At 41.9% G+C, this 21,765-nt stretch overlaps 1 protein-coding gene across 3 annotated transcripts in view; it reads right to left on the minus strand.

Moving 5' to 3' along the window:
- Positions 1-16,819, minus strand: part of TSC22D1 (TSC22 domain family member 1) — a 96,848-nt gene extending 80,029 nt beyond the window's left edge. The window contains exons 1-2 of one of the 3 annotated variants that reach the window (XM_086620404.1): positions 16,763-16,819; positions 13,230-16,084 (exon numbers count right to left, since the gene is read on the minus strand). In XM_086620404.1, coding sequence (XP_086476530.1) covers positions 13,230-16,051 — 2,822 coding nt within the window. In that variant the 5' untranslated portion in view covers positions 16,052-16,084; positions 16,763-16,819. Of the gene's footprint in view, positions 1-13,229; positions 16,094-16,762 lie in introns of those variants that run through there. The other 2 variants (XM_086620389.1, XM_086620395.1) reach the window with 2 other exon arrangements.
- Positions 16,820-21,765: the final 4,946 nt, after the last annotated feature.

The raw sequence follows: 21,765 nt of genomic DNA on the forward strand, positions 1-21,765 counted from the left end.
ACCTCAGAAGCCTCTGCAAAAGGTACAAGAGAAAATTCTGTCTCAAATAGAAACAGAAAATCTGTTTCAAATAGATGTACTTGCTTACCCTGAATTAGCTAGAAGTAGTCCTAGAAGCTGAAGCCGAAAGTAAATTACTTTTTCACATACTACTGTAATTCTGTATCGTTTCCTACATAAATACACATAATATATATGTACTCATGCTTTTTTTTCTTTAAGTGCTGCTAACTTCTCAGCCTCCACAGTATCTTGTGGCAACAAGCTTCACAGACAAAACCCTCCTTGAAATCAGTCGAGGCATTTTATCTGTGTCCTTTTGTTCCCAAATTGTTTGAGGACACATAAGGTCCAGATCTTGTTCTAAACTAGCTCTCATATATAATTTAAAGTACAAAAAAGTGGATATGTTATCATAGCTTTAAGCTCCTTATAAGTCATTGTCTCAATCAGAAGTCTGATGCAGGTTTGCCACTCAGCTTTAGAGATTTATTTCTTGGTTTACGTATTACTTTCTTGTTTCATTTTGAATTCCTTCTAATCCCTGTATATCACCTTTAGTAATTTAAAAAAATAATATACCACCACAATTGAATTCTGAGATGTTGCAGAACAAGCTCTAGTGACATAGCAGGCCTTAACTCTTTAGCTTTTTGTTTTCAAAGGCTCAAGTTAAAGTTCTCTCCTGATTTACAAGATGAACATTCTGGGCTTTGTATCTGCCCACAACCATACATACAATGTCCATGACCATTTTGGCACATTTGGCAACAGATTTGGAACTCTTAAAACATATCGATTCACCACAGTAATAGTGGGTAAGAGTGGAAAACCCTTAGGAAGGAAAAAGTGACCAGGTAAGACACTTCCTTGTACTTGGAAAATGTATGCATTGTATTTCTTACCCTCTTTTATTGCTTCTGCTATACAGACTCACCAGACAGCCTTGTTCTCCTGACTGAAGTATTTGCCATTCATCAAGAGTTCTCAAGCAAGCAAAGAACAGCAGATCCTTAACCAAACTGGACAAACGGAAAAAGCAACAGGACACAGTGCTGAAGCAGAACTGTAAGACACCATTCCAGGTATAGAAACAGGATGCATTAGTTCAAACAGCATAATTTAGTTCTGCAGGTGTTACATTTTGCCAACATTATCAGGAAAGGAGTACAACAAAGTTTTGAAGCCTGTACTTAGGTGTGTAAGCAGAGCGATATGGTGAAGCTACAACAGCTCACATCAAGACAAGCAAATACACTAGGGAAATCTTAAAATGCAATCTGCAGGCACGTAAAATATGCTAGCCTGCTAAACCTTCAATTAACATCAACCAGTTGCTTCTATTACTTACAATTCTGGAAGGTGCTGGCCTTAATGGTTAAGCAGCAATTACAACAGTCACTTCCAAGGACACACGGCATCCCCACAACACTCAGTCATACTAGCTGTACTCTATAAAACTTACTCTAGCTGGTCAAAAGCTTCTCCACTAGTCACTTCTTCCTATGGCAGTGGGACTCGAGACATAAGCCACCAAGAGGGAGGAGAGAGAAACACTTCCATCCCTTGCCAAGAAATTACATTGAAGGTAAGAGAAGCACATACACTTCTAGATACTCTTCTTGTAGAAGGCAAAAGGTTCAGACTCTTCATTGCAAACTGCTCTAAAATGCAAACCTCAATTCAGGATTTTCAAGCTCTACACATCACAGGATTCTATTCAGGTTCCTTCTTCAGTAGCTCTTTGTTCTATTATTGTTATCAATTACTTGATTAGATGAATTAACACAAGTATGTCCTTCAAGAAGACCAAGCTGTCAAGTAAACAGCAGCCATCCTGGCATTTTAGGTGTTCGTTGCCATATTGCAGACATTTTTTTATTTAGTTTTAGTTTTCAGAAAAGCCAGAACTGAAGAGATAGTCTTAATTTTCATTTTTCATGTCTGCACAATCTTAATTCAATCCACTAACATCAATATACTTACAGAGAGAAAAACTGCTTGCTTCACCAGAAGAAGTTGCAAAACTCTTTTCAGATACTGCATTTCAAACCATTTCTTACCAGTCTGAGATTACAAACAACCTTTGCTCACCACTTAAGGACAATCTCACAGAAAACGGTCACATTCACTGACAGACACTATAATTAAATAGTATTCAGACATGGCTGGATCTTCTTCCCTGAAGAAAAAAAGCCTACTTTTCCCAGCAATTATGTTTGGTGCATTTCTTTTGTGGTCAATTTAAGGCAGATTAGACTACCAATGGTAGTCACTTCTTTTAACTCTTATTTCTGAAGCAAAATTTAGAGCTTTCCAGTCACCTCATGATTTCTGAAAGGGCTTTGTCTCTAAATTTTGCCAACATAAATCAGTGGTTGAAAACATGCAACTGATGAGCAAAAATTAAAACATTCAGTGTTCATCCATCATGCTCAAAGTATTAAAATAATTTGTCCCTGTAGAAATTAGCTATTATAAATTTATAGTTTAGGATAGAGGATATAGTTAGTATATAAAATGCTACAGAATATAATAGTTTCATATTATATGATTTTTTTCATATTATAGTTACATTTTTAAGAATGGTGTCCAATAAAGTTGAAGCTTTTAGAACAGACATTGTTTAAAAAATTCTAGCATATAATTTACAGAAGTTCTACACATATGTATTACAATTTACTACAGAAAACTGAAACTTACACTCAAACGTTTCTGAACACAGACCTCACAGCGCCAAGTTGCTTGCGCCAAATTGTGCAAAGCTATATGGTAACATTATTTATTTGATGAATGCAATCTGTGTGACTGTTCTAGTGATCACAGTAACAAAAGCATAGGAAGATTTGCCTGCATACATTTAAGGCTATAGACTTAATCCAGAAGCTATCAGCTTTCCTCAAGTCACAGACAGAGCGTCTAATGACTATCAAAGTACTTTTGCTCCAGAGCTATCTTACAGCAACTTTGAGAAAGTAATTCTAAGGAGTACCTATAAATTCATTGAATTACAGGATTTTTAAAAGCCAAAGTAGAAGAAAGCAAGTGAGTTTGAGATTTTGGATAACTGCATGGATCTTACATTGATCTGACTTGATCTTCCATCTCATATAATGTGCAAACTCCATTTACGAAAAGGTATCCCAATGTTTTGGGGATTTCTTTGTTGAAACAAAAATGAATAAAACACTTTAGATTATTTATAAAATGTTCATGTTCCTGAAATGTTTTGGTCTATCATTTTCAGAAGTAGGAGTAGGAACAAATTCCTTTTAAAAATAAAACTTTTTAAAAAGCAAGCTTCCCTAAACATCCCTCCAATTTAAAAGTATTAAGAGGGAGGGTTGCACGCTTCCTTAAGCACTTTTCTGGTCAGTAAATATCAAGGCAATCTTCTATTTGAAAATACACATGAACACTTTACACAACTTTGACATCTTTTACAGAATCCTTTGGAGGCCTGATGCTTTCAGAGAAAAGACTTTCATTCAATAGCCTCACAGGCACTAAAAAAAGTATGTTTTAAGTATTTGGACAGGAAATATACACATTAAAGATTCCCCAAGATTGGATTCTGATGGTCAGGCAAACACAAAAAGTCAGGATTACTGCTAACCACAACTGTCTGCTATAACACGTTAATATTTATTTTTCCCTTTCCACAGATCACAGTACTCTCTAGAAGCTGAAAATATCTGCATGCAAATCATCATCTACCATTTACATATTAAATTCCAATGAAATAAAAAGGCTGCTCAATTACTTCACTATGCTCCAGCATAAGCAAGCAGCACTAAGAATCTACATATCCCCAGAGTAGAGTCCATGAAACCTTACAAAAAAGGCTAACCCATACTTTCATGACAAAAGGGTGACTCAAATAATTTTCAACACAGTAGTATTCAAGAAATGGTGTACTTCGTTATTAACGGGGTACATCTCAACAGGAATATACAGATTACTATCCTGCTTTGCTGCTCTGTTTTTTTCATAGAGCACTAAAAACATTTAAGATTTTGCCTGCTTTAAAGCATCACCATCTTAAAATCAATTCAGAAGTTACATGGACATCATACCGCAAGTCCTTTAAGGATCATCTTTTCTGCTCTACATTATAAAGCAGCCAGCAAAACGGAGCCCCACTTCACAACTAGGCCTTTTAGCTATCCCATAAATAAGAGGCGGCTGTATTGCCAACAACTGCATGTACTTGGCTCTAACACACACATGCCTGAGTATCGTTTCAAAAATTAAAAACCTCTTCCCCACCAGAAGAAGAAAGAAAACCAAAACCATCATAAACATTTCACACCTTCTTTCCACCCTCCTCTCTCTCCAATCAAACACATGCTCAGGAACTCCTCTCTTTCATAAGCAATTATGGAATTGGAAAGAGTCTCACAAACTTGGAAAGAAAGAAAAGAACATGGAGGCACATGCACAGCCTGCATCATTCACTGAACATTTATGAGTAACTTGCCATTTTACCTGGTTTAGGATATTAGGCCTACTAAAGAAACATTTGGCAGTGCAATATCCTGATCCATTCTTAACATAATAACCTCATTCAATAGATTAAAGAGGTACATTTATACCTGGAATTCATTTGAGTGCTACAGTAAATTATTTAACAAGTACTTAAAATACGTAGTCATTAACTCATGGTTCCTTTTATTTTATTTTCACTTGGTCTTATTTTGTAAGAATACAAGAAATGAAACCGTAGGAGCAGTAATTGCTCCTTCTCTCACCAGTAGGTTTGTTTAGGGTTTAGCATTTTTCTTTAAAAATAAGAATTAAACTTTTTACACTCTCATACACATGTATACAGATACGCAGCACTCAGAATTTTAGACCAAAGAATTTCCAAAAAACATTGATCAAAATGTTTAGTAGACATTTCAAGTTAACGCCAGCTCAAGGTTTTCACGAAATAGCTTTTAACATAAACAAACCATAATGCTGAATATAAAGTAATTATTACTACAAAAACCCTTCTTTGCCAGATTTCAGACATGCTCAGAGTTTGAAAATCCTGCACTGCCAGTGACATCAAGAGACAATGACAATCAACGTGTCACAGAAGTTTCCACACACACAACCACCATAAAACATCCCAAGTTGTTCTGCTTCCCTCTACGTGCCTTTCTACAGGGCAGGCATTGCCACGCGAACCCTCATGAAATCCTAGAGGAAACAAGGGCATTCCACTGCTGCAGGCTCAACCTGGAAGCAAGAATTAAGATGCTGTATATAGTCCACAGACAGACCTCCTCAGAGAAATACAGAATCTTTTCACATAGTACAAAAACATATGATGACACTTGGACACATATACATACATCCAGTAAAATTACCAGGCTGAAAATAATCTTCCAGGAAATCTACAGAAGTTTGTTGGGATGTTTTTTTTTTGTTGTTTTTTTTTTTTTTTTTTTTACTATGCTCACTCCAACTCAGAGGCAATATACGCCAAACAAGTCACTCACAATTCAGATTCTGCCTGAAGTTTTTGCTTGCTCTTCTTTACGAAAGAGAAATATTTCAAAATTGCAGTCACAATAGAAGTCAAAGCAATCGTACATGAGTTACTGGGTTTATTTTTTCATCACAATCTTCCTTACTAGCTATAACAGCACTAAATACTTAAAACACAAATTAAGTATGCTTGCATTTTGAATTCTGTGATTTTTCAGTTTCTTATAGGTTGGATTAGATGATCTGAGGTCCCTTCCAGCCTATGCCATTCTATGATTCTATGAAAAGTTATGACTGCCAGTCATCATCTCTCTCTTTCATCTATACACAACTGTGACAAAGTTGGGTGAAGCGAAGGTCAGAGGAAGCTTAAAAGGTGTTAAAGTTTCCTCTCATCTTGACAGGGATTTCATCCCTCTACATTGCATGAGGAGTTCACGTTACTGGAAAAACATTAAAAAGTATTTCTATACCATACATTTGTTTACAATGGTTTAAAGGAAGACAGCATTGCGAAACCAAGCACAAGCAACTCATAACAGATACTAAGTTCAGAAACTTCACATTTTATGCAATTAAAAGGACTGCTGACCAGATATGTAAGAACCAAAGACAACATTCGGTTACCGATAACTAGGACTGTTACTGACCCATAAAACAATGGATTACAAATAAAAGATCAACAATATCTGAAAAAAAATAGTCTAACCTACATTTGACTTGCACCTTCTGATTTTACAGAAATGAATCGAGTGTAGTGCTGAGGATACAGAAATAAGCATATGCTAACAGCACCGGGTGCTGAAATCACCTTATCTGCGTAACTCATCTTTAAGAGCTACACTGCACTGTAGTAGTAAAAAAGCAATTATTAAACACATTAAGACACTAAGACAAAAAAAAATTCAAGTGTAATTTCTGAAGCACAAAAAATAAATCCAAAATAATTTTTAAAGTGTAATAACAAACAAATTGCTTGTCGAAATAAAAATGCTGAACAAGTTTACAGCAACTTTTCTACTCTATCAAAACCAGCGTTCAAGATTTTACTTTGCAAGCATAAAAAATTTCTCATAAAATTGAACAAGTTGCATTATTAAAGCATAATGTTATATTTGAACTGTGACAAGTATTATTCTTATTTTCTGCACAGCACCAAAGTCAGAAGTCCTCATTTGGCAGTTACTAGGCAAGTCATTTAGTCCATGAGGTAACAAACAATGATAAAATACCCAAACTATCACAGGCAATACCCTCTAGCTTTTGCATGTATGGGATCATTACAATCCCTGCCCACCAAACATGCATAACCTCTAAATCTCTGTCTCATGAAAGTCTATCCAGCTTCAGTGGAAGATGGAGACTTTTGCATATAACTGCAACCACAAACCAAATCCTGTTTCAAACACCGATAATGGATAATAGGTGTTTGGAGGCTTCCACAAAATGAGCAGATAAGGGCTTCTACACCACAACTGACTTTAGCACAATTACTATCTTAGTTAGCAAATTCCAAAGCCAGACCAAGAGCTAAAGTGTTGCAATACACTAAAGCCAGAAGGATGATCAGGTGCCCAGTTTGATACCACAATTATGCTGCACTTACATCATGCAATTCTTAACTCTGTGAATGCTTTAGAACAGGCTAAAATGAAGAAAGTGGTACCTCCAGTCACTCAAGAGCTCTTTCCATCTTAGCTTTAGGCTATGGTTTCTTGTACAATCACATTGAGAATAAACTAGTTCCTTATTTACGGTAATCATTACCATGAAATAATTTATGGAATAACCTTCCCTTAGTCCCTGCTTGTTATGCTATTAAAGCATGATTTTGCTTAATAGCATTGCCTGTGGTGGCCTAAGTGCAGTAAATGAAAGGTATAGGCCCACTTTTAAAAAAAGTTTTCAGTCATTTGTTTAAGTATAATACATATTACATGCGGCACATTTTAGTTTCATAAATTAATCAAGAACAGAAAAGAACCGGTGCATTAAATCAATGAGAACAAAGACATGCTATTCTTTTCTATTCTTGTTTACGTTTCACCTACACCAAACTGCAAATCCAGACCACAAAATCATTCCCAAAAAGGTCATACCAAGAATACACTTGCTATTATTATGCCAATATTCAGGCAGGCGTAGTTTCTTATTCTAAAAGACTACACCAGCAATACTACCATTTACAACTCGATCTACTTCCTAAACTGTTAGGGACAGGTCTGAAAAGGCATATTTAGTTCATCACCCTCTGTAAAGTGAACAGCATTATTACAGGGTGGGTTTTTTGTAGCATAGGTGTGCTACCCATATGTCTTTCTACTTACACTTAAGCAAGGCACATTAGCCTTTGGTGTGGGAGGCAGTTTATTATTATTATTATTTGCCCCTCCCGTCCTCGTAACTTTGGGAGCTTACCACTGGCTGTTAGTCTTACTCTGCTGTGGCATTATCTACATCACGGTAACTTGCAAAGACTGAAACACTTCACTACCAATACGCAGAAATTCCAACTTCCAGATCAGCCTTTTAATGTAAAGAATGCAAATCCTGAGGCATTAACAAAGACTGCTTTTCAACATTAAATATATTAAAACCTTTTCCTTATTTTTACATATGCATAGACTATTTAGTCTGCTTATACAATGACAATTTCCAAAGAGCAGTCAAAGCTGTAGTGCTAAGGAACATTTTCTAGAAACCACGGTATCAGTAGAAGTACATTTCTCAGCATCTCCTACAATCTGTCTTAAGCGCTAAACTGCTGCTTTTACAACCCCCTGAAATCTGTTGGTTCTTCCTGCCTTTAAAGATAATGCAATACCAAGCACTGCAGCAACCCTTAGTCCAAAGCATATCATGGCATGCAGAAAACACATCTGTAAGAGACACCAGAAAAACATCCATCCAAACAGGTATTGCCACCTACAGCTGGCCAGCAGACATACAAGCTGCAGATCCCAAGCTCCCCACTGTTCTTTACTTCTAGCAGAGAGCTAACAAAGCAAATTCCACCAACAGTAGGTATTTTATTTCAGCAGATGAAACCAGAAGCTGGACTTCTCAGCATAACACAACAGCAGCCATATTTTCTTCATCAAAGCACTCTCTTTTTACTCATGTGACTTGCCATTAGTGAGGGTAATGATTTTTTAACATTCCATAAATAGCCAAATCAAAGACATTAAGAGACTTTAAGTCAAACTCCAGAATTCAATTTATGCAATTTTCAAATTGGTGGCAAGACTCTGAAGCAAGTTTATAATCTTAAAAATGGAAAACACCACCACTGCCCCTAGGATGCAACTAAAGAAAATACCACCACAAATCTATGCTAAGCCACCATAAATCCTTTGTTGTGAAGGATCTTCTAAAAGTACCTTCTTCCTTTTTCATCAAATACACAGAAGCAAAACCTAAAGCAAATAAAAAAGCCCATATAAACTTTAAAATGGCTTACAAAATAAAAATAAGTATGCAAAAGTTACATCAAAAATAATGTTCAATTGAAACTTCCAGGTCTACTTTAATATGCTTATTCACTACTGCTTACTAACATCTTCAACAAGTACTAAGTTACATCTGTAAAAATCTCATTTGTACCTCCATCAACCTTCCTACTACATGCTTGCATACATGATGAAAATTAATCCAATTTCCTGACTGTACTCTTGCTTTACAAGCTAGTACTAGTTACTACTACTAGAGATTCTCAAAGGCTGTTCAGAAGCCTTTCCAATTTTCACATTAGCTTTAATCTCCCAGCCCCTCCACAGATTTAATAACAAGCCAAAACATACATTCTATACAGAAAACATTTCCTCCACTTTTTTTCCTCTGTCCACTTGTAAAGACATCTTTTCATAAAAATTGCTCTTAAAATTAAAAGAGATTGTCAGATAATAAAGAATATTTCAAATCCCTATGTCAGTTTTAGGTGTTTATCACCACCTTTTCCTCCTTTCTCTTCTGCTTCGCTGTCGCATGAAACCCACAAACAGGTGAAAACAACTTGCATCAGACTAAAGAATGAAAGCAACTGTACAGGAAACGCTGTCAAGGACAGGGAGACAGTTACTAGTTCTCTTATCCTTCATTCACAAAATCTGCTTTTGAGTAACAGTAAACAACATTTCAGATTAAGTTATTTTTAAATTCACTCGCAGTAGCCTTTACTAATGCTGTAAAACACATTGATTTTTCAAGCTTTCACTTCACAGGTAATTTAAGGATTATAGAAGCCTGTACAAAATCTTACTGCAAGCATCTATAGCATAATAAAGCTTTGTCTATAAAGATGTAAAACTGTTTTTGCAACACTAAGTACAAATACACAAATTAACTCACTGCAAGATAAATATTTTTCCACACTGAAATTCCAAAAGCATAAAAATAAAAAAAATCCTCTCCTACAGTGCTAGAAATTAAATACTAAGCTAAAAAGACCATGTCTAAAATAGACAGGATTTAATAACTGAACTGAATGAATCAAGGTAACTGCTGTAAATCCAAGAAACTATGAAGAACATGCAGTAAAAAGAATCCATACCATAATTCAAGCTAAGGAAAAAAAAAAGATACTTAACATTCAAAAAAAACTGGCCTGCATTTTTGCAGACTGAAGTATTAGGTGAGATGATGAATCTACCAACATACAAACATCTATGGTAGAGCTAACAGGCTGAAGAAAGGCTAGTCAGAGGGCCTAGGTCTTTTTGGTTTGGTTTGGGTTTTTTTAAAACGCAGAAACTATAATGGTATTATCTGTATTGTCTCATTAACAAAGTTTTCAAATTAATTTTCCGTACGTCATTCTGCCAAGCAGTTCATTTTTAGTATTTCTTATTTCAAGTCATAGTGAAGATTTAAAAAAAAATAAAATAAAATAAACCCCACATTCATACTAGGGAAATAAAAGTTACAGTTTTTAGAGCAGATACACTCCACACTGTCTATATTTAAAAGGCCATGCCCTGATAACAGTCACAGAGCTGCAAACGGTATTCTAAAAACTGAACAGGGCTAAAGACTTAAAGATACTGGCGTGTCTTTAAACGCAATTATATACAGGTTTAACGAAAGCTGGGATTTAATCTAAACAAGGTATTAAAGGGGTCAGATGTTTTTTCAAAGGCACACTAAATGGAATTTTACAGCTTCTTCACTGGCCCCATTATGTCATCACTTCTTTCTCCTACCTTTTCCCTTGCCAGGTTTAGAATCCCTTGGGATGTATTGATATAAATCAGTGACATATGTGTGTGCACAACAGACAGAGAGAGAAATAGAGACTTCATACACACATGCATGTTTACAGTATACATAGTTCTTAAATGCTGATGTACATTACCCTTTACCTCCTGTAAAGAGAGAATAATCTAACAGTCAAAAACTCTCAAGAGAACTCTAGTTAGAAACATCCAATGACCAGAGAAGCAAGGAGCCAAGCAGAGTAACAGCACAGCTTGCACTACCTTTAGTGAGCAATGTGGTCTAAGCTCCACAGACCAAAAGAAACTCCAGCGTCAAGATGACAATACAAATAATACTTTGCTTCTGTTTCGGCTTCCAGGGGATCTCAGGGCAATCTCACTCAGTTTTTAATGTTACAGGCAGACACATAGGGAGAAGTGCGGCTGTAAATTATCTAATTGTACACAAAAGTGACCTGATTACTACTGCCATGCAAAAAACCCACAATTATTTTTGGTCTCTATTTAATAGTCATATCCTGCTGTGTGTAAAGCATCTAAATGATTTTCCAACTGCAGCTAAACAAAAGTGTAGCCTACCTGAGACGATAAATTGAACAAAGACGCAATGTGCAATGGGAGAAGAAAGGATATGATCTTTGGCTAGCCAAATAACAGAGGAAGAAGGTATTTCTGGCTATTGTTATCCTGAGGGATTTAAACATTCTGGGAAAAACTACCAATCATAACAAATAGCTAACATATGCTCTTAAAATCAGGTTACAGTCACATGCTATATGTCATTTTCCAAAACACTGAGTATCAATGAGTTTATGATTCTCTTACTCAGCTAGGATCCCCTGAAAGCTTAGGGTACTTCTTCTGTTGGCTAGTTAAAAAAAAAGAAAAACAAACACAAAAAAAACCACCAAACACCAACTGGACCCATGAAGAGAAGGATTAATGTCCTGGTTTAGAAAGACTGAAGGAAGGGAAACCAAAAAACATTTGAGAAAATTGACTGCTAGTAGCATCGTGGGACACTGTGGGCTTTAACACCTCAATCTGTCTTCTACCACCTTCACGTACTTATTGACTGAAAAACAGAATCAGAATGAAACAGTGTTGGAACTTGTCTTCTAGCGCTCCTGGAAGACAAGCTGCTACTCATTATAGCTCCCTGGCATCTTAGAAAGACGTGATGAAAGTCACCTAAGGCAGTCAACACCTCATGATCAACATAATCAGACACTGCTGATAGAGTTAGTATTTCCAATATTAAGAAAAGAATCCAGCCTCTCCCAGCAACCTTTTTTTTTTTAATAAAGTTGAGCCACTGATACTATTCCTGATTTAAGTTATGGCACCAAGAAGATATTTAAGAAGTACTTCACCTCCGATAGCTGTAGCATTTTTCCCACCATGTTAATATTTGGTGCTTTATTTTGTTTTCTCACCTCTCATTTTTTTTTCTTTTCCAGTGTTCTTTTCTGTCCTCTCCTACATTCTCAAGGCGGGTTATTTATCTTAAAGTTACTTCTGCCATTAATTTAGCTTCTTGGATAAGAAGTTATCTGGGAGAACCATCATAGTCTTCCTGTCCATTTGTAAATGTGTATCACAATAAATCCTCGATACAGTGAGGAATTTCCACGTGTAATTAATACCAAACAATTGCACTTTAAAACTGCTGTCAGGATCACTTCAGCCTGCACACGCAAGGGCCTTTCACACTGACTCTGCTTCTCTGCACACGCTGTCAAAGAAATTAGAATATTCACGTAGACGTACTATTAAGACCAACCAATGGTCATTTACCTGAAAAGGTGAAGGTGTGAGAACATGTGCAGTTTCTTACTCTGACTGCACAGAATTGGTGCACTAGACTGAAAGGCTCGTCACCTCCTTCGCAGGCCCGAGTGGCTCTCACATTGGATTAATGCTTTGAAGCAAAACCACCAACACCAAAAATGCCCCAAGTTCAATTTAAAGAGCCACGATGGTGTTGCTGAACCTCCCTTTTCCCACCATACTCATTTGCCCAAAGCATCTCTTGGCTATCAAAGAGAAGGCTTCTACATACACCACAGACTCATAACTGGTTCAACCTGAGAAAAGTCAATACTTGAAAAAGAGAAGCTGAGGCAGTACGAAATCTAGGCTTGTGGAGAAGAAAAAAAAAAATTCTACCTAAGAATAAATACTAACTATTTCAGTATAGTAAATAATCTAAACTACAATCACCACTAGTGTACCCACATTCCACGGTACTCTTTTGTCTTCTCTATACAATGGGAATATACACACTGTCACAGACAGTTAAACACAATTTACCCACGCAGTAGTTTCAGAGCATAATCAATACAACCCACTCCCTCAAGAGAAAAACAAGCATTTTAATATAATACCTACACACACTGAGACCTGAGAAATAGTATTTCTAATTAAATGAGAATATCACACCGCTTCATTCCACAGAACGGCTGCAACAAGACCTGCAAGTTAGTGCAAATCAAACTATCAGCGTAGCTTTCAATATAAAGTTACGGGTAGTCTTACCTCTCATCCTCACCATCTACGAGGGGCGTTGTCAACGGCAGCACCTTCAGTGGAAAGAGGGACGCAGAGGATGGCATGTTGCTGCTACCACCATCGGAAACGGCTGATGCTCCGGCACCGCTCTCGCCACTGGCAGCTTGAGGTAAACCCACTAAGGAAGGTTCTGTAGGGCGTCTGCCATCTTCAGTTTGACTTACAACTGACTGAGCTAGGGATTGTGCGGGGAACTGGGTAGAGCTTAGCGGTATCTGCTGTGGCACACTCTGTGCCACTGGCATACCTATACTTGTTGATATCAAAGGAGGCTGACTAACACTTTGAGCCAAATTCCCATTCTGCACAGACGAAGCTTGTGCTATATTCTGTGGCTGTCCCAAACCTATAGAAGCAGAAGGTATGCCAGGAGGCACAGCTGAACCAGCTTGACTTGGTGCAGGAACAGTACTAGCAGAAGGTATAGGGCTAACTGCAGGCAGCTGCTGGCCAGTCATCCCTTGGACCACAGACTCCACTCCTTGTGCCTGCGGCTGTACAGGTAACAAAGTGTTTTGCTGAGCAATGACCATTTGCTGAGGAAGGCCAGAAGCACCAGCCTGTAATCCCTGCTGCATTATTCCTGTCTGCACAGGCTGCACTACTTGTGAAGATGGAGGAGCAGCCGTTGAGGGCATAACTGGAGGTGCAATTTGGTTTGCAGCAGATGGTGGTTGCACCACAGCAGCTACGCTTCCTTGCTGCCCAACATTCAGCATTTGACCACTGGTACCTACACCTGGAATCGCTGTTGGCGCATGTGCAACAGGCTGAGCTGGGGCAGCAGCTGGATGTGCTTGTACTGAAGGCTGCATGCTCTGTGCCTGGGCAACAGGAACCGGTTGCCCTGCTCCTACTCCTGTAGAACTGGGCTGCATGGCAGGGGCTGGAGTCTGAAGGATCTGCTGATGTTGAATGTAGTCTGGCATAGCCCCAGTCACAGAGTTTTGGTTCACCGGCTTAACATGACCGGCGGCCATCTGCGCAGGAACTGTCTGTTGCTGCTGTTGCCCATACTGCAACTGCTGCTGCTGTACAACTGGCAGAGTCTGCACAGGCTGCGCCGGCTGAGAATACGGTAGCTGCTGTTGAGCCATACTTTGGATGGCAGGCTGCTGGTGGCCCAGAGATGGGGATACACCTAGTATATTAACTGGGGCTGGCTGAACCCCAGGAACAGTGGTTAGACTGGCCTGTGCAGGAGGTTGGACCCCTGGCTTCTGCTGTGGATAGTTTACTTCTTGAGAATGCAGCTGGACTTGTGCAAGCTGTGATTGAGAAACACTCTGTGGTATACTAGATGCTGGAATTGCCGGAGGAGCAGCACTGCTAAAATCCATCTGCTGCGGACCCACACCTTGAAACGCTTGCTGCTGTACCACAGTAGGTGCTCCCATTTCTCCACTTCCCACACTTTCTGTATAGTGACTCAGTGTGCTTACATTGCTGCTAACAGAACTCCCACTGGTGCTCTCCCTTTCAGAAGTCACTTCAAGCGGGTTTTGTTTTATCGTCTCTATTGCTTTGTTTACTGCTACTCCTTCTGAAACTGCAACAGTGTTTTCTTTATCATAGAATTCAGTGCATGTCCATCTACCTTTTTTGAAAGGTTCAGAACTAGAATCTAATTTTACAACCCTAAACCTTGACGTGCCAGATGCAGGCTGCTGCTGGCTTGATCCCACTGCCATTCCTGCAGTTGGATTAGTAACATTGTTAATGACACTAGAGGAAGCACTCGTACCATTGCCAACACCACTCAAGATATTCACATTAACATTGCTGCTAGTTCCAGACAAAGCATTTACATTACCAGTACTCGTGATGTTGCTTAAATTTATAGTACCAAGCATGCTGCTTGCCACACTAGAACTACCACCACTCATATTATTTAAGGTACTAGTTCCAGTAGCAGGACTTACACCTAAATTGCCAGGAGTACTTGTGGTGCGGATATTAGACATGACAGATGCCAGGGAACCAGCGGATGATGCAGCAGAAACTGGTGCAGTTGATATAACATTGTCAGAGCTTCCAGTTGTTGATAGTTTTCTAAGTGATGGACTGGGTGGTGGTCCTGCAGAAACTGGGGCACTGCCCACCCCAGGATGCGATGGATGATGGTGTCCATGATGGTGGTGGTGAAGATGGTGGTGGTGATGAACATGATGGGGGTGAACACTTCCATTGATCACAACACTCTGCTGTGGGTGATGAGGCAGAGGAGCATGCTGCTGAGGAAGATGAGGCTGGTTTGGAGAAACTGCTCCAGGAGTCTCTGCCTCTTGGAAGTTATTTAAAGTCTCTTCAGATGAGCTCCTCTCAGGTTCTCCCAAGTCAGTGGCCCTGGATAAAGAAACATCCAAGATTTCTGAAGATGACAGGTCTTCAGTGTGGGACTCATCCAGGTCATCGTAGCTTTCTGTATCCTCAGCTATGCTGTTATTAGAGCTCATACTAGCTGATATCTGAGCAGGGGTCACGCTGGTAATTTGGAAGCCACTTTTCTTTTTCATTTGAGCTCCAGTCTGCGCAAGAGGCTGTGGCTGGAGCTGAGACTGCGAGAGAAGGTTCAGGCTTTGTGGAGGAGGGGGTGTCGGCTGTGGACCCGCTGATGAAGATGCTGCAGGAGATGGGGGCGGTGGCTGGACCAGTAAAGGCGGCTGATAATCCTCGGCGGAGAGGGCAGCGCTCCCAACGCCGGTACCTGGTGCAGTGGGAGCAGTAACGCAGCTGCTGCCGCTGCTACTGCTGCTGCCCCTTCTAGGAAACATTGCCGGGTGCGCCATCTTCCTAGCACTAATGTCTGCGGCTGAGTCAGGCTGGTGCATTGTATCGGGTGTATTTTAAGAGAGCAATCCCCCGGTATGGAGAGAGACAGACAGACAGACACACACACACAGTTAGCTTTGCGCTCACAGCAGGGCAGAGAGACACCACGCACAACCCCCCGCCGCCGGCTCCCGCAGAGCACGGGCTGAAGCGCCTCGGCACCACCGCTAACCAACCACCCCCCTCCCCTCCTCCTCCTCCTCTCCTCCGAGACAGGGAGGGGGCGAGGACCGGTCCTCCGCCGCCTCTAGATTAGCGCCTCTGAATGTGACACTTTCAATCCGCCGCCATTCACTTTCTTTCTCTCTCTCCCCTCCCTACCCCTTTTTGATTTCCCCACCTCCCTCCTCGGCCGCCCCCCCCCCTCACACACCCCCCATCCCCCCCCCCCCCGCGACTGCGCCTCTCCCGGGAGGTGGGCAGCGGGCGGAGAAAATGCCCGCGGCAGCCGGCCGGCCCCGGGGGCGAGCCTCTTCCTCCCCGCCGCTCACCCGCGAGCCCCGGCTCGCCGGCAGCACCGCCCTCCCCGCGGCGGGCGCCGCCGCCGGGCCGCCGCCTCCTCGGCGGGCGAGGGCAGCCGGCGGGCCCTCAGGGCAGCCCAGCGGGGCGGACGGCGCCCCTCGCCATCGCCGCTGTAGTAGCAATAGTAGGAGAGCGCGGATACGTACAGGACTGGCGCACAGCAGGGCGGCAGCGGCAGGCTGAGCCGGGCAGGCACATCCCCGTCAGTGGCAGCCATGGAGCTGAATCATTTTGGGTATTAGAGAGACGGAATAAGGAGGGAAGAAAAGCAGCAGCAGCCCAACGACAGAGTCCATGAAAGGGAGGGAGGGAAGAAGGAAGGGGGAGCCAGGCAGGCAGCCTCTCTCTCCTCCCTCTGTGTCTGGCTGTCTCTGGAGGAGGCTCCGCTCCGCGCGCTCTTCCTTCCCCCTCCGCCTCCTCCCCCTTTATAACAGGCGGCTCCCGCTCTTCCTCCGCAGAACCGCGCCTGGGATCAGTCCTCCTCCTCCTCCCGCGTGTGCGTCTGCCCCGTCCTTTCTTCCCTCCGAGTCCCTCCCGGCTCCCCTGCCGCCGCCGGTCTCTCCCCTTCCCGGCCCCGTCTCCTCACGGAGCGCTGGAGGAGGGCGCTGCGACGGGGGAGGAGAAAGCTCGCCAAAGGGGAGGGCAGGCGAGAGACAACGTAAGATGGCGGCCGCCACGCATGCGCGCCCCGCTGGCAGACATAAAGCCTGTCTGGCCGAGGGCGACGGAAGTAGGCTGGGCTCGCGTGGCGGAAATTGCCGAGTGCCGCCGAGCCGGGGAGGGGGAAGGGCGGCGGGTGTCCCCGCGTGGCGGAGCTCCCGGCTGGAGCGGGGGGGTGTGAAGGACGCATCAGACGGGGTTGGGGCCGCGGGTGGGCAGCCGCGCTCGCCGCCGGCCGTCTCGGCCCCTCCGGTGCCCCGCTCTGCCTCTGTTCGTCGGGCCCGCAGCATGACTGTGCCTCACATGACCCGCCGCCGCCTCCCTCCCCCTCAGCTCCGTTGCAGATTTATTCAAGTTATTCATCACCTTCTCCTTCCTCCCCTCCCTCGGTCCAGAATATTCCTGCCCGTTCTTTCCACCCCGCGCACGGGGAAAGCGGAGGCGCCTCGCTCGGGGGCCGCCTTCCCCTTTGTGCCCCCGGCAGCTCGCCTCACCCCGGGCGGGGGTCGCCGCGGGTGACTCCCCGAAATGGCCTCCCCCGTTCAGCCGGCCGGGCAGGAAGGCCCGCAGGGCGGGAGGACGGAGGCCTCAGGTGCAGCCACCGCCGCACTCGCCATTGGCAGGGCGGGAGGTGCGAGCCTGATGCTGGGGCGCGCACCGAGGCGGAGTCGGTAGCGGGGACGCGGGGCTGCGGCGGGGCGGTGCCGGGGGGCAGCGACGGCCGGAGGCGGCCGGGTCAGGTGAGATGGCTCATCTGCGTTCACAAGCCCCACGTGCGTGTGGGGGGAGGGGGGGCAGGACTCGAGATGAAACGCTGCTCCAAAAATTATGCTCTTCAAAGGTATTTTTAAGTTACTAAACGAAATTGAGGTGAAATCCACCGATCTTCCCTCAGTTTCAGGGCAGGTATCCCGCTGGGAAAGAAAGGCCACGTGGCCCTCTCGGAGCCTGTCACAGTGGGGCTCCTCCAGCTCTCCCCTTCCCAAACTGAGCTTCTCATCATGGAGCCACGGCCATCTGATGTCTGAAGATGCTTGAGGCATGCATGGCCACCAAGAGATTTTCCTTAGCGTCCCTGTAGCTGTTAGTGTGCATGGCTACAAGGTAGGTACAGCTGGTAGGCAGGTATCTCCTGGCCGCACAAGCCCAACAGATTTGCACCGTCAGCATTGTTCCACCTTTCCCGATCAGCAGGACCCTCTCCAGGAGCACTTTCAGAGCACAATAATTTGGGCGTCCCGCTTTCCTATGGAGAGGGGGACAGGTTCACACCCTCTCCCTGTTTCTCCAGCTGCCCGGTGGTAGGGTGCGCACTAGTGCCCAGAGAGCTGGTCCTGTTTCCCACCTCCTGGCAGGCAGCGTGTTCTCATCTCCAAACACTGTCATCCGTGAGCTGGTGGAGGTGTCTCAAATCACTGTTTTGAAATTGGTCCAGTTTGTGTGGAAAAATAAAATGTTAGCAGGACTTGACTGGCTCAGGCTAATTCTGTAACCTGACTATGAAGCTAACTGGTTAGGACAGTCAGCATGGCACAGGGGAAAAAACAAGGCTTGGTGTTTGCTGCAGTGAATGTTTAAGCACATCATGAAGAGTAGTAGGTCTTTAACAGGAGAGAGGTTGTGAGAGTCCAAGGTGTTATACCATATAGCTGAGTCATTAGAGAGTTCTTGTGGGAGATGTAAACGCTAGTTCCTTGAGGCAGAGAGGAGATTTGAATCTTCCGTGTTCAGTGCATGGCATTTAATCACTGAGGTACTAAAAAAGCTGTTTTTCTAGCCCCTTTTTGTGAAAAGGGTGAGGATTCAAGGTCACGCACACAGAGCTTTTGCAGCCTATTCCTGAATTTCACCCTTCCATCTTACCTCTCCTTGTTAACCTGGCTTATCTAGCTCTCACTCGACGTGGGGACAGGGATAGCTTTGAGAAAATCCTGCCTTTTTCAGCCTAATTCCTTTTATGTCTGGAATGCAAACATTCAGCCCAGGTCTGAAAGGTAGACTTGCAACCCTTGCTCCTCCCGTGGCTCTAGGACGCTGCCTGTATGCAGATAGTGCCAAACACTAGAAAACAATTGACACATAATTAAATAAGATTCTGCCTTTTCTAAGAGCTAGACAATATTATTTTTTAAAACTGCTAGTCAGATAGGACAGCTTGAAGACTGTACTACCTGAACATGAGTTCACTATAGGAAGGAGCCTTCGTGTAACCCTTACAGATTTCAGGAAACCATCACAAAGGTGCCCACAATGTGTCTACATCTTGATGCTTGATGCAACACTGAGGCCTTTTATGTGTCTTTAATGAGATACTCAAATGTGTAAACATTTTTGAGATGAGAGCCTGAAGTTGCAAGCCAACTTCCATTATAAATTCATGTTCTCTCTGCTTATAACTTTCCCAGAACAATTTCCTTGAGGAATTAAGTCTTCTATGATTAGTCTCAGCTCAAAGATGATTTTTCTGAATGTTTGAACAAAGTCCAACTACTTTTAAAGCACAGAGGCTGTGAATACAGATGAATCTGTTTCTAACCTTAAAAATTTGTGTGAAAGTAACTCAAAAAGGATTGAGCTATAAAGTTTGTATGCACCTAGTAGACATCAAAAAGCCTGAAAAGGAATTAAAAAGAATTGTCATTGTTTTAATGTTTACTTTTGCCCACACTAACTAAGCTATATTCATTTCGAATAGTTGGTAGTCTTTTAGGCTATAAACTTTTTAGTGCAGCATGTTAAATAGTTCTTTAAATTGAGTCCATATAGTTCTCTTCTTACACAAGAGAAACTGAAGAAAAAATGAAATTTAGGTAACAGTGTTAACTTATCTTCATAATGTAGGCACTGGTCAGTTACCAATCTAAATGATGGTCTAGACTAGACAAAGCATATCTGAAGTGGCACGTTTGAAATTAATTTTTTAATGCTGTTCATATTTTCTTTGCTTATCCATTTTCATCAGGTCTATGCTTACACTTCTATTTCATTTTTTGTAAGCCTTAGTCTAAGCATGCAAATGCAATTCTCAAATGAAAGATTTTAATTCCTTTTCATATCCATTAAGGTTTATTAAATTAAAATTAAACCATTGAAATTGATAACTTAATTTCTATGAATTGTGTTATTTAGTTGTTGTTCAAAATGGGAAAAGAAATTTCATCATATACCTCTTTTATGAAACACCAAATATTTCAAAATTCAGCCACAACACAATTGATCACCTTCACACAAGGGCAGTAAGTGAAATTACCCAACAGTTATTCCAAACAAGTCCACCTGCTGTTTTAATGAACTGTATCAATTGACTAGCTGGAACCAGAGGTGCTTGTGTCATCACTGGATGGATCCAGCACTTTGTTCACTGTGATCACTGCTCATGACTACAGGGCAGACAGTCCTACAGTCCCCTCGTTACTTCAGCTGGAGACTGAAGACTGCTGGAGGGTTGCCACTATAAAGGAATCCCCTTGGATTGCATCTCCTACATACACGCTTCCCAAATGAGCAAGCACAGATGGGCTTAATGCAGCCCCTTCTGCCAGGCTGGGAGAGTGAGGGTCTGGAAGAACTCTTATTTCAACCTGAAAATCTCATCATTCAGGTTAGTGCAAGAGAATGAGATCTTCACAGTGTAAATATTTAGCGATCGCTCTCCCGTATATGTAATATTTCTTCAGACAGGAGACAACAAGCCTTGTCGCCACCACAGATTCTCCAAGGATAACAGAAGAAGCAATATTTTAATATTTTCTTTCTTTGGCTCCTTTACCGTTTGACAAGGTTGTATGCATTCATCCTAGCAGTACTTTGCGTCTTTGTACAGAGTAATTATAAAGCCGACAAACAGGAATACTGTGGATTTTTTACTCAAGATAGTCAAAATCATGGCAAATCAGTTTGATGTGCATTTTAAATCCCATGTGACTGCTTCATAAATAATTTTTTTAAAACTTTAATGAAAAGAATTTTTTATGATATGAAGCTGCCATTGTTAGTTTAGACAGAAGGCTTTTCTGTGTTCATTAATATTGCTGACTGTAGTCTCTAAGTTGATTTGCAAAGATGTATGCAATTTTTTTCTTCTTTGAGAAGTACTCATAAGAAAATTCTCACCTTTCAGCTCTGAAAAAGTTGTAATTCTGCTCCTGCATTTTCATAGAAAGTTCAAGTCAAGTCTTGATCTTCCTTTCTTGTTTTGTTTTCAGTTGGCTGGTTAGTTGGTTGATTGGGTTTACTGACTGGTTCCAAAACGCCTACTGAGACATTTTTCAGTCCTTATTTTAATTCCTATGAAATCACGTTGAACTTTTTGGAAGGGGAAGTTTTCTCACAAGTTTTTATTAAATAAATGCTTACAGAAATCAACAGGTCTAGCTATCTTTAAAAAAATCAGCTTCCTTTAGACTAGTTGAGTCTACTCCAATGCCAATATACTCAAAATCATGCCTTTCTAGATAATCTGGAAAAGTTGTTTTAAAATATTCATTAT

The sequence above is a fragment of the Tauraco erythrolophus genome, chromosome 1 (assembly GCF_009769465.1).
Source record: "Tauraco erythrolophus isolate bTauEry1 chromosome 1, bTauEry1.pri, whole genome shotgun sequence".
NCBI lineage: Eukaryota > Metazoa > Chordata > Aves > Musophagiformes > Musophagidae > Tauraco > Tauraco erythrolophus.